Raw genomic sequence first — 17,361 nt, forward strand, 5'->3', positions numbered from 1 at the left:
CCAGGCCCCCACCCTCCCCTCCTGGAGCATTCAGGCCCCCACCCTCCCTTCCTGGAACCCCCAGACCCCCACCATCCCCTCCTGGAACCCCCAGACCCCCACCCTCCGTTCCTGGAACCCCCCAGACCTCCACCCTCCCCTCTTGGAGCACCCAGGCCCCCACCCTCCCCTCCTGGAACCCCCAGGCCCCCACCCTCCCCTCCTGGAGCCCTCAGGCCCCCACCCTCCCCTCCTGGAACCCCCAGACCCTCACCATCCCCTCCTGGAGCACTCAGGCCCCCACCCTCCCCTCCTGGAACCCCCCAGCCCTCACCCTCCCCTCCTGGAACCCCCAGGCCCCCACCCTCCCCTCCTGGAGCACTCAGGCCCCCACCCTCCCCTGCTGGAACCCCCCAGCCCTCACCCTCCCCTCCTGGAACCCCCAGGCCCCCACCCTCCCCTCTTGGAGCACCCAGGCCCCCACCCTCCCCTCCTGGAGCACTCAGGCCCCCACCCTCCCTTCCTGGAACCCCCAGACCCCCACCCTCCCCTCCTGGAACTCCCAGACCCCCACCCTCCCCTCCTGGAGCACTCAGGCCCCCACCCTCCCCTGCTGGAACCCCCCAGCCCCCACCCTCCCCTCCTGGAACCCCCCAGACCTCCACCCTCCGTTCTTGGAGCACTCAGGCCCCCACCCTCCCCTCCTGGAACCCCCCGGCCCTCACCCTCCCCTCCTGGAACCCCCAGGCACCCACCCTCCGTTCTTGGAGCACCCAGGCCCCCACCCTCCCCTCCTGGAGCACTCAGGCCCCCACCCTCCCCTCCTGGAACCCCCCGGCCCCCACCCTCCCCTCTTGGAGCACCCAGGCCCCATCCTGTCCTCTGTCCCAGTTAACTGGCCAGTCTGTGCACTCTCAGATCCAGAGCTGTTCCCTATGAGCGCAATGACCGCCTTGCCTGAAATGAATTAGGAGATTGTCTGTGATCTCAGATGAGCAGCAAGATTCACAGAGGGAGAAAGTGGGAGAAGTATTGTCCCAGAAGCAGGGGTCCCGAGGGACAGCAGAGCCTCCTGTCCCTTCCTCCCCAGAAGGGACCCCCTGAACCCCCTCCAGGCCGGGCACGGGATTTGGTGGAAGGCCCTTGGGAAGCAGGGACGAGGAGGTTGGCAGGTTTGCAGCCAAGTTGTGGTGGGGCAGGAGTTCAAACCCCAGGCCATTTGCTCATGGGCAACCTCACTGACCTGGGTGCTCAGAGCCTCTCAGCCCCACCCAGAAGACCTCAGCTGCAGGACCCTTGGCCTGCCCCCACCTGGGCTCAAGTTGGGGGGGGGGGCTCAGTGGGGGCACTGCCTGGCCCTCAGACCTCCGCACCAGAGGCAGGGGTTGAGCCCCAGACTGAGCCCTGGGGTGGGAGAAGGGCGGGGAGTCAGACCCTGTGTCTGCCTGGCCTTGGATGGGGAGGTCTGTACCCAGGAGCCCAGCCCTGAGACACCAGAACATCCCGCCCTTGGAGAGCCATCTGAGCCTCCCTTCCACCCTGGATGTTTGGGGAGCCCAGGCCCTGTCCGTCCCCGAGTGTGGATGCCCCTTTTTTCCTGAGTGAGCCTGAGATCCAGGTCTGCAAAGCTGCGGCTTGTCTGGGTAGCCTGGCCCCAGGCCCTTCCAGGGACAGGAGTTAGAGACACCCCAGGGCATGGGGTGGGGCTGTCTCTCTCTCCACAGCCCCCAGGGCTGCAGAGCTTTGCACGGTGTTGTTTGAAGCCAAGAAAAGCCCTCCCCGCCTCGTCTCCAACCCCCCCCCCCAGGCTCACCCCCCCCAGGCTCACCCACGCGATTGTACCGGCTCAGCAGGCTCAGCCTGAGGACCGGGGCCGGGCCGGCCAGGCAGGGGAGCAAAGGAGCTTCCTGGTGACCACAGTGACCCCAACAGATAGGACACCGTGTGGGACTTGTCGCTGAAGTAGGGCTTCCGGACAGCCCTGCCCTGGCTTCTAGAGGGAAGAGCAGCCCAGGCCCTAGGAGGAGAGAGCCCCTTAGCCTCCCGCTCCGGGGCCACCCAACACAGCCTCCTGTGGCCTCAGCTCAGAACCGGCGTCCAGAAGTTTCAGCTCCTGGCACCCGCCTCGCCGCCTTGTCCCACCTTGATGGCCACGTCCCCCCTTTGCGGTTAACGAGTATTTCGCAGGGAGGTGCTTGGAAGCAGTTCTCCCTGCCTCTTCACGCATTCTCTCCGTGCATTTTACCTGTTTGTGGCAGGGTGACTCACGGATTCTTACTCTCTTTGGCCGGTTGTAATCTGCACTCTCACTATTTAACCGGAGGATTGGAGCTGTATCAGATTCGGCCCCGGCAGCTGGCCCATGTGCCCGCCGCCGTGTCCCCCTCACCTTCTGAGCACCTCCTGTGTTCCTGGCTCACCACACACCGCCCCTGCCCCTGGAAACAGCCATTTCTCCCAGGAGCCAGGCTCCTTTCCTGGGAGGTGGAATTAGAAGCCACGCTCAGGGTGTTAGATGTGCTCATTGCCACTGGGGTATCGCTGCTCCCCGGCCACCTCGGAGGAGCTGTATGTCCTGTAGGTCCTGAAAAGCACAACTGCCCGTGGACGGCTTTAGCCCCAGCGGCCGTCTGACCCCGCAGGGCTCCCCCTGGCCGGCTCCCCTTCCCTGGCTGTGGCTCCTCGTGGGAACAGCCTGCCCACGGGGGCCTGACTCCCCACCTCCACCGCCACCCTGCCCCGTCCCGAGTCTCCGCTCCAGGCCTCACCCCTGGATGGACGCTGCCCTCCACTGGCTCAGCTCGGACCCTGCACTGGGCCGCTCCTCTCACCCCACTCTTCATGAACCTGGGAGGGGCAGGAAACGCACGGGCACTTTCTGTTGAGGCCGAATAAGCCACAAGCCTCTATCGGATGGATTGGGCGCTTCCCCAACTGGCCTGGCCCACAGTAGCCAGGGGGGACTTCTCCTCTCCCCGGAGCTGAGGCAGGGTGCTCGGTGCCTGACCCTGTGCCCATCTCGCTGTTTCCCACCACCTCACCCTGGTCCTTGGTCCTCGTGGCTGGGGGAGCCGGGCAGCCTGGAGGGTCTGGGCCATACCAAGATGCAGGCGAACAGCAAGAGACCCCGTGAGGGGCGGTACGTGCCCGCCTGCCGCACACACACTGACCCTCGTGTCCCCCGCAGAGGAAAAAGACGTGCTGGCGTTCGACCTGCAGCGCCTGGCCACGCTGGCCTCAGCCTGGTCCCTGGTGGAGGCCGCTAGCCTGGACAGCCCCTCCTCCTCCGCCCAGCCCCCCGCCGCCGACCCCTGCAGGGCTCCCACACTCACCCCCCGCATGCAGATTCTGCAACGGAAGGACACCTGGACCCCCAAGACCAAGCCTGTGAGTGGGGGGGAGGGGGGGCCCGGTCGCCCCCGGTGCTACAACCCAAGGGGCACCCTGAGCACCCACGCCGGCCGCCCCCGCCGTGGGGCCCCGCCTGGGCTCACGGGCCCCTGCGCCCCTGCCCGCCAGGTCTGCCCCCTGAAGGCCGCCATCGACCGGCTGGACACGCAGGAGGTGGAGATGCGCGTCCAGCTGGCAGAGCTGCAGCGGCGCTACAAGGAGAAGCAGCGGGAGCTGGCTCGCCTCCAGCGCAGACACGACCACGAGTAGGGCCCCGGGTGGCAGCTGGGCGGGGCGTGCGCGGCAGGGGCCGAGTGGGGGGGCCCCCCCGCTGTGCAGGCCCGGGACCACTACCTCGGGGTCAGGGAGGCCACCCCACGCACGCCCGGGCTGAGCCGTGCTGGAGGCTGGCGTCCAGGATGGCCCCCGGAGGCCGTGGGAGGAAGGCTGGCGCGTTGGGCCATGTGAGGGCCCAGCTCCCCGAGTGTCGGGGGGGGGCCTGCCCTGCCCCTGCAGTCCTCCAAGGCCAGTGCCCTCTGCTGAACCCCTGTCAGGGGGGCCAGGGTGGGTGCAAGCCTCTGAGCAGCCCCCACCCCCGTGGCCTGCAGGAGAGAGGAGAGCTCGCGCAGCCCCGCGAGGCGGGGGCCCGGCCGGCCGAGGAAGCGCAAGTACCCCAGCTTGCTGCCCGCCCTGCGCCCTGGGGGCCAGCTCCCCAGGGGCGACGGCAAGAAAGTCAAGTAAGTCCCGGTGCGTGGGCCGCCGTGGGGTGCCCCGGGCTGGGGGTGCGTGTGGCGGGGCTGGGGTGGGCCCAGGGTGCCCTCCACACCCCTGTCCGCACGCTGCTGGCCTCCCCCCCCTTCAAGCTCCCGCGAGGACCCAGCTCCCCTCTCCCAGAGCTGTAGCCACGGACAGAGCCCGCTGCAGACCTCTCCCCTTCCCTCTGCCCCACGCTGGGCCCGGTGCGTGGCCACACCAGGTCCACACACCTGGCCGTGGCGTCACCCCTGCCCGCGCCCGGCCCCCTCGGGTGCCAGGCGGCGTTGCGGAAAAGCCTCTCTGTCTGCACCGTGTAACGCCGTTGGTCACGCTGCGGTGCTGCGCACGCTGTCGGCGCAGTGTTATTATCCATTACCCGCCCGGCGCACTCGTTGGCACGCTCCCGGGCCGGGCATAATTGTCCTTCCCGGCTACAAATTGCCTCTCCCGGCAGACCTATTTGCATAAATCCAACGAGCTGCTCCAAACGCGATTGGCGAGCCTGCGTGCGCGCTGCATCAATCCTGATGATTTGGTAATAATAGTTAAATCGGCACTAAATGGTTCCTTCAATTAAGACAGAGGCAAAAAATTAATCTCAGGGCTTTATGTCACAAAACATTAGCAAATGCAGAGAAGGTTACAGGGAGGGGGGTTCGCATCGCCTGTGGGCGGTGGTGGGGATAGGCCATATGGCTGGGGGGGGGGCGTCTCCCCGAGCTGCCCCTCCCCCCGCTGCCCAGGTGTCCCCAGCCAGGGGACTCCCAGGCTCTCCCTTTGAGAACCAGCCAGCGCTGTCGGGGCCTCTGGCCAAGGTAGGGCCCACCGAGGCCGGAGTCTGGCCAGTGGCTGCGTCAGGGAGTCCTGGCAAGGCTGCCCCCAGCTGCCCTCAGGCCCCCGGCCCCGGAAACCCCGGCCTGGTACTTGGCATTACAACACTTCCTCCACCGACCCACGAAGCCCGGCCCTGGCTGGAGGGTAGCAGCCTCAGGACAAGGAAGGACGCACAGTCCAGGGCCCTCCCTCCTCAAGGATCTGGCTCCCTCCTGAATCCCGGGCTCTCCCCCGCTGCGGGCCGTGCCCCGCGGTGGTTGCCGCCAGCCGGGACCAGGCAGGAAGTGGAAGGTTGGGGGGGGGGGTGGGGGCAGCCTCACTGCACAGCCGGCTTCCTGCCTGGTCCCCTCTCTGGGCGGGAAGGTGAAAGGTGATGTCTGTCCCCACAAAGCCAGGGTTCTCAGGCTCCGTCTGTGACTCATTTTCATTAACATCATGTGAGTGGGGGAGGGGGCAGGTGACAGGCCCAGCCCCACCCACACCTGTGGGACATGGGGAAACCGAGACTTGGTGTCAGTAGACTCCCAGGTCCCCCACCCCGGGATGTGGGTGCTGGGGTTCAGGCTCCCCTCCCTCAAGAACTGGGATTAAGAGCAGGTGTCTGAGCCCAGCAGTCAGGGTCCCAGGAGGCTGGGAGGCAGACCCTGGACAGGAGTGTCTCTGGCCACTGTGCCCCGACCTCTTTCTGGCAGTGGCGGAGAGGGAGGCAGGGGACCCCATTCTCAGGAGCCTCTCTAACACCGTCCTTGTTCCAAACCGTGGTGGCCGCTGGCCTTGGCACTCACCGAGGGCCAGTCCTGGGACCGGGACCGACCTCCCCCACCCTTGCAGAGAGCCGTAATAGTTCCCGTCCCTGTTTCCCAGGTGTGAAGACTGAGGCCACAGCTGGGACACACAGTGGTCCAGCTGGCCACAGAGCCCTGGCCCCTGAGCTTTAGGCCACCCCTCCCCGGTCAGCGAGAGGACCGGCCGGCAGGCAGGCGGCTGGGGCTCAGCACTGGCTCGGCCTCCGGGCCGCCTGGCAGCACGGCGCGTGCTCCAAGGAGCCCGGCACAGGAGCGTAGCCTCGTTCGGGAAAGGGCAGAGCGAGGACGGGGCCAGGGTGCCAAGGCGTGCCTGCAGCTGGCCCATGCCCACCTGCGCCCCCATGCCCCCAGGGCGGTGCGGTCCAGCCTGAGCCTGCTGTGTGCTGAGCTGCGGGGTGGCGAGGAGCCTGCGAGGAAGCAAAGCCGACTGGAGAGCAGCGTCTACGTGGGCCTGCAGCCGGCCTCTGCGGTGAGCACTGCAGCGGCTTCGCCCTGGGCTCTGGGGCTCGGTGAGCCTCACGGCAGAGGCCGGTCCTGGGCCTGCAGGTGTGACTGGGGCTGGCGATGCTCACTCCAGCAGAAAGAAAAAGTGCACGGTGTTATAGGTCACGGAGTCTTCAGCAGTGAACCCAGTGTCAGGTGCACCCCGTGTGCAGTGGGTGGCCTGGAGGCAGCTGTCACCCAACCTGAGCATGTTGTCACCTTGCCCGGCCCTCCCAGAACAGACACCCGGGCCCTCGACGTCCATCCCCCAAGCTCAAGTAGGGTGGGCGGTCTGGGAGGTGCCGTGGAGCGGGGGATAGGGGTGCTGGGCTCCAGTGGCCGAGCCCCGTGCCCCCTGGGCCCCTTCAGAGGACGGGGGCCGAGGAAGTGCCACTTGTGAGCCGGTGCTGGCCGAGGGCAGGCTGAAGGCCACAGGGCTGAGCGCAGCCACCGCCTTCCCGTTCACAGGAAAAGGTCCGGTGCAAGAGAAGCAGTGGTCAGGGCGAGCTGGCGTCTGCCATGGCCCACAAGGTGGCCCAGCTGAAGCCGAAAGTGAAGAGCAAGGGGCTGCCTGCCGGCCTCAGCCCCTTCAGGCGGAAGGAGGCCGCCCCAGGGGGACGCATCCGGAAGAAGCTGTCCAGAGCCAAGAGCACCAAGGTGCCGGGGGCCGCCCGGCACACGCAGCCGGATGGCGGTGGCGGCAGCAGGGAGACGCCCAAGTTCCCAGCCCAGTCGGCGGTGGCCCCGGCACACGAGGCAGGCAAGTGGGTCCGAGGGCCGCAACTGGGCCCAGACGGCCATCAGAGCCAGGTGGCGGCTTGTGGAGTGTGGGGGACCCGGGGACAGCCTCCCCGCTGGGGCAGCCGGGGGGGGGGGGGGGGGGGGGGGAGACCCTGCCCTGCGGCTCCCTGTGGGGCCACGAGAGCCACGGAAAGAAAGAGGCCTCTGGATACATCCCGGAAAGGGGGCTAAAAATAGCCCCTCTGCCGGCTGGAGGCGGCTTTCCTGCTGGCTGATCTGGAGGGGTTATCTGGCCTCCAGCAGGCACACGTGTCCAGAGACAGGAGCCTGGAGAACTAGGTGCTTCCTCCCCACCAGGCCTCGCCCCGCCTGCACCCAGCTCGCGCCTGAGAACAAAGGGAGGGCGAGAGGAAGCAGGAAGCAGGAGGGCAGTAAGGGGCCAGAGCTGCCCTGAGGAGGGGGATCCCCAGGCCGGCGGGCTGGCGCCCCACTGCCCAGGGCGCAAGAAAGGAAAACAGAGACAGGGAAAGGAAGGTCAGAGAGGGGCTCCTCCCCTAACCCGTGCTCGTCCACACACCCTCACCAGGAGGCCAGCCTAGGTGCCTGCCCCTCCCCACCCCCGCCCCCCAGCCCATCCACGTGCACGCAGATGAACAGATCCCCCGCCCCCAAAATGGCGTGGCTGTGACACCAAGTCATCTGGACGCTCTGCCTTCCCCAGGCGCCAGCTATGACAGCGAGAACGGCATAGATTTCTTGGGGACAGAGGCACCCCCCAAGGAGCCCGGGCTGGCGCTGCATGGGGGGGCCAGTGTGGCCGTGCTGGGGCCCTCACCCTCTTCCGTGGTCAAGATGGAGGCCAACCAGAAGGCCAAGAAGAAGAAGGAGAGGCAGGGCTTACTAGGTAACGAGGAGGCCAGGGCGGGCTGGGGCCAGCCTGGCGGCTGGGGGCCCAGCACCCGGGACACCTGTGACGGCCGCCCTCTCCCCGCACAGGGGCCTGCCGCCTGTCCAGCCCGGAGAGCGAGGTCAAGGTCAAGAGGCGCACGGTGAAGGCCAAGGTGGGCACCAAGCTGGAGCGGGCCCCAGGACGCAGGCCCCCAGGCGCACCAGGCAAAAAGAAAGCCAAGGGCAAGGCCAAAGGTGGCCTGCGGGCGGAGCCGGGGACCACCCCCAGCAGGGACACCCTCTTCAGCCCCGCCCGCGCCTTCACCTGCCGTGAGGAGGGCAGCAAGCTGGCCAGCGAGCGCCTCAAGAGGGCCACACGCAAGAGCACAATCCTCCAGCCGGGACTGCGGGTAGGCTCTGCGGGCACCCCTGCTACGGGGCACCCCGGCCGGCCTGGGCTCCGCGGGCGGGCGTCAGATACAGAAGGAGCTCCCGCCCTGTCCCCCTTGCCCGCTCATGTGGCCCGCCCGGGGGTGAGCCTGCCCCGCACCCCTGAACTCACACTCCGGGTCAGCCTGCACCACGCCCGGCGGTGGCTGTGAGCAGGGAGGCTGGGGCCCCCCTCACCGTGGTTCCTTCCCTCCCGCCCCGAACAGCGGAAGAACGGGGCCCTGTCCATCGCCCTGTCGCCACGCAACGCCAAGGCCATCCTGGGGAAGGGCAGGAAGGTGGGCAAGGTGAAAAGCAAGGCTGTCGGCAAGCAGGTAGCGTCCCCACCCCCCGGGCGCCCAGTCGGGGTGGCAGACCTCTCCCGCCCCCACCTCCAGAGGGAGTTGACCCCTCTGGCCCCCCAGGGCAAGGGCCGGGCAGTGAGTCGGCTGCTGGAGAGCTTTGCTGTGGAAGACGACTTTGCATTTGACGACAACGGCAGCTTTGAGGAGGAGGAGGAGGAGGAGGAGGAGGAGGAGGAGGACGAAGTGGAGGAAGAGCCGGCTGGGGCCAGCGGTCCTCTGAGCGCCGAGCAGAGCGCCGCCCTGGGTGAGTGGCCGGGAGGCAGCCCCGGGGGTGGGGGCGGGGCCGGCGCTGACAGCCTGTCCCCTCAGCTGGCTCGTGCACCATCCACAAGGAGGATCTGCAGGACGGGCTGCCCGTGCTCATTCCCAAGGAGGACAGTCTGCTGTACGCGGGCAGCGTCAGGACCCTGCAGCCCCCCGACATGTGAGGCCCGGCTGCGGGGAGGGAGGGCGGCGGGCCTGGGCCAGGGTGGGCGGCGCGGCCGGCAGGCCCCTCTCACGCTCCACGCCCCCCCTCGCCCCTCAGCTACAGCATCGTCATCGAGGGCGAGAGAGGCAACAGGCAGAGAATCTACTCGCTGGAGCAGCTGCTGCAGGAGGCGGTGAGGGGATGGCCCCCATTGGACCCGCCGCCCCGGGGAGGTGGGCCTGGCTGCACCCGCCCCTCCTGGGCCCCCCTCCCCCGCAGCCCCTCCCCTGCCCACTCACGCCCCCCCTCCCCCCACCGGTCCTCCAGGTGCTGGATGTCCGGCCACAGTCCAGCCGCTACCTCCCACCCGGCACTAGGGTCTGTGCCTACTGGAGCCAGAAGTCACGTTGCCTGTATCCAGGCAACGTGGTCCGAGGTAAGCCCCCCGAATTCCCCACGAGGCCGCCAGCAGCCCCCCATCCAGGCAGGGGATGTGGAGCCCCCGGGGGCAGGCAGGTGGGTGAGCGAGCGGGCAGTGCCCCAGGCAGGGGTGATGGATGGTGGTGCTGTGGCCGCTCACGCCGGGTGGCGGGAGGAGGCAAGGGGGGGGGGGGCGCCAAGGTCGACCGTGACGGGGCCTTCGTCCCCAGGTGCCTGCAGTGACGAGGAAGGGGACCTGGACTCCGTGGTCGTGGAGTTTGATGACGGGGACACCGGCCACATCGCCGTCTCCAACATCAGGCTGCTGCCTCCGGACTTCAAAATCCAGTGTGAGTGCCGGGGCCGCGGGGGTGGGGCCTCCCTGCGGAGCCAGCGCCCGGGTCTGGAGGCCCAGCGCTGAGGCCGCGCGTCTGCTCCGCAGGCACCGAGCCCTCGCCCGCCCTGCTGGTGTCCGGCAGCTGCCGGAGGACCAAGAAAGCCTCCTTCGAGGCCCCTCCCCCCGGCGAGACCCCCGCCCCCAGCCTGTCTCCCAAGGCGCACGAAGGCCCGGAAGCCTCCAAGCCCCCGGGAAAGAAATCCGTCGGCAAAGACAAAGCTGGTACTCGTGGGACCACCCAGAACCCTGGCGTGGGGGTCCCCCTCCGGGTGTGGGGGACCGGGAGGCACGGGGCCGGGGGGGGGGGGGGGTGCCCGCTGACTCTACCCGGCCTCCCCCCAGGCAAAGCGGAGCTCCTGACCTCAGGCGCCAAGCCCCCGCCCGCCGCCCCCGCCGCCGGGGCCTCGGACCACTTCCTGGGCCGCCGGGGCAGCCCGCTGCTGAGCTGGTCGGCGGTGGCGCAGACAAAGCGGAAGGCGGCGGCGGCCGCGGCGGGCGGCAAGGGGCCCGGCGTGCTGCAGAATCTCTTCCAGCTCAACGGCAGCGCGAAGAAGCTGCGGGCCCGGGAGGCGCTGTTCCCCGTGCACAGCGTGGCCGCGCCCGTGTTCGGCAACGGTTTCCGGGCCGACTCCTTCAGCAGCCTGGCCAGCTCGTACGCGCCCTTCGTCGGCGGGGCCGGGCCGGGCCTGCCCGGGGGCGCCCACAAGCTGCTGCGGGCCAAGAAGGCCGAGCGGGCAGAGGCCGAGAAGGGCGCGCGGCGGCGGGCGGGCGGCGAGTTCCTGGTCAAGCTGGACCACGAGGGCGTGACCTCCCCCAAGAACAAGAACTGCAAGGCGCTGCTCATGGGTGACAAGGACCTCGGGCCCAAGCTGGGGCGGCCCCTGCCCAGCCCCAGCTACGCGCACCCGGCCCTCGTGGGCAAGGACAGGAAGGGGCGGGCGCCCGTGCACCCGCTGCCCATGGGGCTGGCGCTGCGCAAGTTCGCGGGCCAGGCCGAGTTCCCGCTGCCTTGCGACAGCGACTGTCACAGCTCCTACTCGGACGACGAGGAGGACGGGCCCGGGCTGGCCCCCGGCGTGCCCTCCCGCTTCCTCGCCCGCCTGTCCGTGTCGTCCTCCTCCTCAGGCTCCACCACCTCCTCCTCCTCGGGCTCCCTGTCCACCTCCAGCCTCTGCTCCTCGGACGACGAGGGCTCGTCCTACAGCTCGGACGACGAGGACCCGGCGCTGCTCCTGCAGACCTGCCTCACCCACCCGGTGCCCGCCCTCCTGGCCCAGCCCGAGGCCTTGCGCTCCAAGGGGGGCGGGCCCCACGCGCACGCGCATGCGCAGCGCTGCTTCCTGTCCAGGGCCGCGGTGGCCGGCGGGGGCGCGGGCACCGGCCCGAGCGGCGGCAAGTCCAAGCTCAAGCGCAAGGAGGCCCTGAGCTTCTCCAAAGCCAAAGAGCTTTCCCGGAGGCAGCGGCTGCCCTCCGTGGAAAACCGGCCAAAGATCTCAGCCTTCCTGCCTGCCCGGCAGCTCTGGAAGTGGTCGGGGAACCCCACGCAGGTAGGTGGGCCCGTCTCCCAGCCGGGGAGGGGGAGGGGGAGGGCCGCGAGGAGCCCCTGGTGCCCAGGAGGCCGGCCTGCTCCCTCTCTCGCTTCTTTCCTTGGGTTGGCCTATTTTATGTCGACCAAACAAAAAGAAAGAAAATCAAAGGAAAACGAGGAAAGAGAAAACCTTGCCACCTGATGGGACAAGGCAGATGACCACAGCCACTATGTCCCCTCCAAGTTCTTGTCTCTGCCTGTAAGATCGTGTACAGGATGTTTGCACTGGGGCAGACAGCCTGTTTTTGTTATTGTTGTTTTTAATGTTTTATCTTTGAGAGAGAGAGACAGAGGGGTGAGCTGGAGAGGGTTAGAGAGAGGGAGACACAGAATCGGAAGAAGGCTCCAGGCCCCGAGCTGTCGGCACCGAGCCTGATGCGGGGCTCAAACCCACGAACCGTGAGATCGTGACCTGAGCAGAAGTCGGACGTCAGCCGACTGAGCCCCCCCAGGCGCCCCAGCCTGTGTTTTGTTTCTCGAGCGGCAGGTTCACTTGGTTGCGCGTCTTTCCGTGTCCGTAAACAACACAGGCAGCTCTGCGCATTTTGAGCACCTCGAGCACCTCGTTGCATGGACGCGAACGTTGTTCTTTGCCAACACTCCACGTGTGGACGTACGGTTGTCCGGGGCGTTTTGTCCTTGCAAACGTGTGTGCACTGGACGCCTCGTGCTCTCTCCCCACCCCACCCTGCCTCAGGTCCACTGTTCCTTTATAGTCAGTTTGGATCTTGACATCCTGACCGGTGGGCAGGGTAGGTCTGGGTGTGGCCACCTCGTCCCGGACCTCTGGCTGTGCTGGCCTTCCTCCAGCCGCCACAGTGCCCCGCGTGGACCTGGCGTGCCCGTGCACACATGCTTGCACACACGACATGCCGTCTGTCCCTCCTGCGTATTCCCTCCCCTTGTGTGTGTGTGTGTCCCCGTCATTCTGTCCTGGCTGCCGCCTGGGCCCCCTCATTGCCCTCGGCCTCTGGTTGTGTCCCTGCAGAGGCGGGGCATGAAGGGGAAAGCCAGGAAGCTGTTCTACAAGGCCATCGTCCGGGGCAAGGAGACGCTGCGCATCGGGGACTGTGCCGTCTTCCTGTCGGCCGGGCGGCCCAACCTGCCCTACATCGGCCGCATTGAGAGCATGTGGGAGTCCTGGGGCAGTAACATGGTGGTGAAGGTCAAGTGGTTCTACCACCCGGAGGAGACGAAGCTGGGGAAGCGGCAGAGTGACGGGAAGGTGAGAGAATGGGGGAGGGGGCGGTGCCCTGTAGGGCCCTGGGGCAGGAGAGCTCAGGGCAGGTGGGGAGCCTGTGGGGGGCCCTGGGGCAAGTGGGGAGCTTGGGAGGACTGGGCGACAGACAGGGCAGCCTGAAGGGGGCCCGGGACAGGTGGGGGGCATGCAGGGGGCCTGGGGGAATGGAGACCAGGTCGGGGGGGGGGTGGCTGGCAGCCAAAATGGGAGGAGTGGTCTCATTCGTGAACACCCCCTCCCCGTCCCCGACACCGCGGGGCCTCCCAGCCCAGGGCCACCACCGGGCCTCACAGGAAACGACACAGGGTCCCTCCCTGGCCTCCACGGCTCCCTGTGAAAGGGGTGGTAGTCTCACCGTGGGGGGCACGCAGCCCCCCCACGGCCCGTACTTCCAGGCGGAACACCCCCCCACCGCCCTCTGGTGTGCTGGAGCCCAGGTTTGCAGGCGGTGGGCACAGTCCGCAGGCTGACCGAGCAGCCCTCCCCTGGGGGCGCGAGGCCTCGGTCCCAGCACTCCTGCCCGCCCCCCCCCCCAGAACGCGCTGTACCAGTCCTGCCACGAGGACGAGAACGACGTGCAGACCATCTCCCACAAGTGCCAGGTCGTGGGGCGGGAGCAGTACGAGCAGATGACACGGAGCCGGAAGTGCCAGGACCAGGACCGGCGGGACCTCTACTACCTGGCGGGCACCTATGACCCCACCACGGGCCGGCTGGTGGCAGCCGACGGGGCGCCCATCCTGTGTTGAGCCCGGCTGCGTGGGCAGAGCCGGGGAGCCCCCCCCCCCAGCGCTGCAGCCAGGAGCAAATATGCAACCCCCCGACCCCGCGGCGGGCGCCGGCTTCGCATCGCTGTCCCTGGCGAGCGGGCGCTCCCGCGTGCGGCCCGGCCCGTCCGGAGAGTCGTCCAGCCTGGGCCGGCCCAGCCGGCGCCCCGGATCCCCGTCGGCCGTTCCCGAGAGATTAGAATCCAAGCCATATTTTCCCTAGTACCTCCGACTGTCTCCCACCAGGGAAAGCAGAAATCAGGTGTGTTGTCTATTTATTTCTCTATGTAAATATTGTATTTCTGCGGGAAGTTTTATGGAAAAAAATAGCGGAAAAGGATTTTTTTCCCCACACGCGTGACAAGGGTGTATGTGCATGTGTGTGTGTGCGTGTGCGTGTGTGTGCGGGTGTGTGTCTAGGCTTTGTTCTGGGGGGTTTTCGTTGAAAATGCACTGTTTTGCTCAGCCTGGCTGAGTTCCGACAGGGGCGTCTGTGGCGACAGAGGCAGCTGAGGGTGGGGGCGGCCACAGGAGGGGGACCCTCGGGTACACCACCCATCTCGGGGGCTGAGATGGAAGTCACACTCGACTTTATTTCCTTTTAACCCACCTCCTAGGAAGACCGTATTGGGGGGCGGGGGAGGGGAGGAGGGCGATGGTGAGGGTCCCTGGGGAGAGAAGGGATTCCGGAAGCTGAGATAAAAATCAGGATCAGCGGGTCCCCCAGCCCGGGATCGTGACAGCAGCCATAAATGTATCTTACCTCTGTTAAAAACGAAACAAAAATGAACAAATATTTTTAAGTATCGATACGAAAAAGTGATGTTTTCATTTTATTTCCTGAATATTCCAAGTTCTTTCTGATTTCCGTTTTGATGGCCAATTTGCCTAGCCTCCACTCAGAGCAGGGACGGGATTGGCCCCCACCAACTTACATGGAGGTTTCTGGGCCTTCTCTGTGGCCACTGGGAAGGCAGACAGCATGACCAGTTGGTGCCTGGGGTGCGGAGTGAGCAGGGGTCCCTCCTGCCCGCCCGAGCCCACACCCTAGCCAAGTGCAGGGAGCACCCCTCCGGGGCGCTCACCCCTCCACCCAGTGCTGGACGGGTGGCCCAGACTCGCGGCGCCACCCCAGGAGCCTCAGAACACTTGTCACCTCTTCACTTCTCCCGTGGCCAAGAGAGAGACAGGGCAAGCCAGACGCGGCCCAACCACCCTTGTCCCTGAAACGTACTGAGGGCCACATGTCCTCATGTGCCACCACACCCACTGGGAGCCCCAGGAAAGCCCCCCACGTTAGTCACTGTTCCTTAGGACGAGTTTTTGTGTGACCACAGACCTGCAGCCCAGGTCCCCAGGAAACACGGGGTGTCGGCAGGTGCCCGGCACCCCAACCCGGCCCCTCTCCGCCCCCTTCCTTTTCAGCCAGGAAACCATCCCAGCCCCACCTCCCACTCCCCGCTCCGTGGGAAATGCAGGGGCGGGGGGGGGTCCCCCGCGCCCCGGCCTACCTCTCCCACCCCATTCTCCCCTTTGTCTCCGCACGAGTGCAATATTTCATTCCTGGCGGTCACCCGGGAGGCGGTGCCCGAGGGCCTGCTCGCGGCTGGAGAAGCAGAAGGCTGCCCGGAGGAGAAGACCTGCCCGGCGCCAGGGCGCCGAGTGGGGACGGCCCAGCCGCCAAAGTTCAAACCCCAGGCACCGAGCGAAGGAAACCCTTTTTCTTGGCCCTCGTGTCGATTCTCTGCCCTCCTCCCCCGCCTTCTCTTCCTCTTCTCTCTCCCTCTATCTGTGCGTGTGGGCGGTGCGGCCCTCCCTCTAACCGTGGTTAGACCTGGCGAAGCACGACTATTGTAAATGTGTAAACTAAGATGGTTGGATTTTTTTTTTCCAATGTAAACACTAAAAACAAACAAACAAAAAAAAAACAAAACACAAAGGTTTTATGAACAGCAAACTCTATGTAAAGGCATTTTAGTATTAAATTTTTTATTGATAACTTGCTTAAGAATAAATATATGAACTATTGTACAGGTGTTCAGTGGTCCGGAATCCTAACTGTGCCTCGGCGCCCGTGTGCACTTCGCACTGCAACTCCCTGGAGGCCCCGGAGTCTCGCGGGTCCCGGCGGACATGCCCAAGCCCCACGTCCAGGCCCGGGCCAGGTCTGTCCCCACGTTAGCCAGAGCGGAGCCCCTGGGCACCGAGCCCCGCACGCATGACAGGACCGTGCTACCAGTTTCTGGGGTGGCTTTGGCCTTCGTGACCCCCCAAGATGTAGGTTCCCCCTTTACAGGTCTCACCAGAGCTGAGTCAGATCGTCCACGTGACCAGGGCAGGTGCCCCAGAAGAGAGGAGGGAGGGTCAGCCCCCACAAGGCACGGGGGAAAGGGTGGCCTCCAAAGCGCCGCGGCCAGCTGGGGGAGGGGTGCCGCCACACTGGAGAGCAGACACCCTCCTCAAGGAGAGCGTGAAGTTACTCGTTCAACAAACATTTTCTCAGCTGACGACTGTGTAGAGAGGCAATGAACAGTGCTCCAGATTGTTAAATGGAGAGCTGAAGTCCCCAGGTTGGAGGAGGTCAGGAAGAGGGGTACCTCTGGGGCAGGGAAGCCACCCCAACAAGCTCCTAGCTAGAGACAGCCCTGCCCACCGAGGTTGCAGGCCTGAGGTCTTTCCAGAACCCTACCACCTAGCCGGAAAGGAGGCACACTCTGTTCTCCCCCCACCTTCAGGGTCCCTGGGGAGGGAGGTCCCAGCTGGGATTAGAGACCTCAGTGAGGGACTCAGACTAGGGCAGATCTGCAGAAGGAAGGTGAGTGCGGGGAGCGGGGCCGTGACCCAGACGCCTGCCCCCCCCCCCCCGCCTCTGTGGGTATGTAACTCCCACATGAGCGTGCGTGCTCGGATGCACACACACACACACACACACACACACACAACCACCAACCACACTGGGGCTGCCCTCGGCCGGCCCTGCTGACAGCCTGCTCCCCTTTGTTGTTTCCTCTGCTGGACCAACTTGGCCAGAGAGAGCAGAGGGAACGTGACCCCTCTCCAGGGTGCAGGAGAAGGTTCAAGGCCGTGTGACCCGGCCAGGGCCCTGAGCACAGAGACGGGATGGAAGAGGCCCAGGAACTCTTCTGAGCCCACCAGGCGGAGGAGATTCGAGCCGAGTTCCTGAGCAGGAGGCCCCTGGCTGTGTAGAGCCGGGGCGGGGCGCAAACCTGTTCTGAGTGGCCCCAAACCAAACAGTCTGCGCTCCCGGAGCCAGCTGTGCCTGAAGGCGGGCACATTCTACCCCTAGACTCAGTCCGGGAATCAGGCCCCACTTTATGCCGGTCAGTTGGCGAGGTTCCAGCCGTGGCAGCCCGCGGCCCCAACTCTCCCAAGGGCTGCATCAGGAAGAGGGACAGAGAGGGCCCAGAGAAGACCGTAGAGGCCAGGCTGAGTGCTGGGACTTGAAAGGCCGGGGGCGGCAGCTCTGGGGGAAGGGGAGCCTGCTAACCTAGGGTTCTGGCTTAGGGAGCCTCTGTGGGCGGGGGAGGAGGGACCAGGGCGGGGCCAGAGGCTCAGGAGACCCCAGCCTCAGCGCCTCCAGTACGTTTGGTTATGTGCGGCGGCGGGAAGTGGGACCAGGGCCAGGGCAGGGAGGAAGGCCTGGGGCCCCTGAGCCAGGATTTGTAAGCGCACCGCCTCCTGCCCACACCAAGACCTGCCTGGCAGTGCAGGGCACGGGGGGTATGGTGTGGGGAGGTCAGCAGACACCAGAGATCACAAGGGAAGCTATGGGGCAAGAGAGTGGGCAGGGGCCGGGGTGGGAGGGGTGACAAAATACAGAAAGGGCGGCACTGACTTGGGCCCAGGAG

At 66.4% G+C, this 17,361-nt stretch overlaps 1 protein-coding gene across 3 annotated transcripts in view; it reads left to right on the top strand.

The window, feature by feature from the left end:
- BAHCC1 (BAH domain and coiled-coil containing 1) overlaps nt 1-15,528 on the top strand; it is a 64,163-nt gene extending 48,635 nt beyond the window's left edge. For all 3 annotated transcript variants that reach the window (XM_045044166.1, XM_045044167.1, XM_045044168.1), the window contains 17 exons: nt 3,167-3,366; nt 3,499-3,635; nt 3,978-4,106; nt 6,117-6,234; nt 6,717-7,008; nt 7,711-7,893; nt 7,986-8,287; nt 8,534-8,641; nt 8,732-8,915; nt 8,981-9,095; nt 9,198-9,273; nt 9,408-9,516; nt 9,731-9,850; nt 9,943-10,119; nt 10,240-11,444; nt 12,474-12,710; nt 13,262-15,528. In XM_045044166.1, the coding sequence (XP_044900101.1) occupies nt 3,167-3,366; nt 3,499-3,635; nt 3,978-4,106; nt 6,117-6,234; nt 6,717-7,008; nt 7,711-7,893; nt 7,986-8,287; nt 8,534-8,641; nt 8,732-8,915; nt 8,981-9,095; nt 9,198-9,273; nt 9,408-9,516; nt 9,731-9,850; nt 9,943-10,119; nt 10,240-11,444; nt 12,474-12,710; nt 13,262-13,474 (3,905 nt within the window). In that variant the 3' untranslated portion in view covers nt 13,475-15,528. The remainder of the gene's footprint in view (nt 1-3,166; nt 3,367-3,498; nt 3,636-3,977; nt 4,107-6,116; nt 6,235-6,716; nt 7,009-7,710; nt 7,894-7,985; nt 8,288-8,533; nt 8,642-8,731; nt 8,916-8,980; nt 9,096-9,197; nt 9,274-9,407; nt 9,517-9,730; nt 9,851-9,942; nt 10,120-10,239; nt 11,445-12,473; nt 12,711-13,261) is intronic.
- Nucleotides 15,529-17,361: the final 1,833 nt, after the last annotated feature.

This window comes from Felis catus, chromosome E1, assembly GCF_018350175.1.
Source record: "Felis catus isolate Fca126 chromosome E1, F.catus_Fca126_mat1.0, whole genome shotgun sequence".
Taxonomy (NCBI): Eukaryota; Metazoa; Chordata; class Mammalia; order Carnivora; family Felidae; genus Felis; species Felis catus.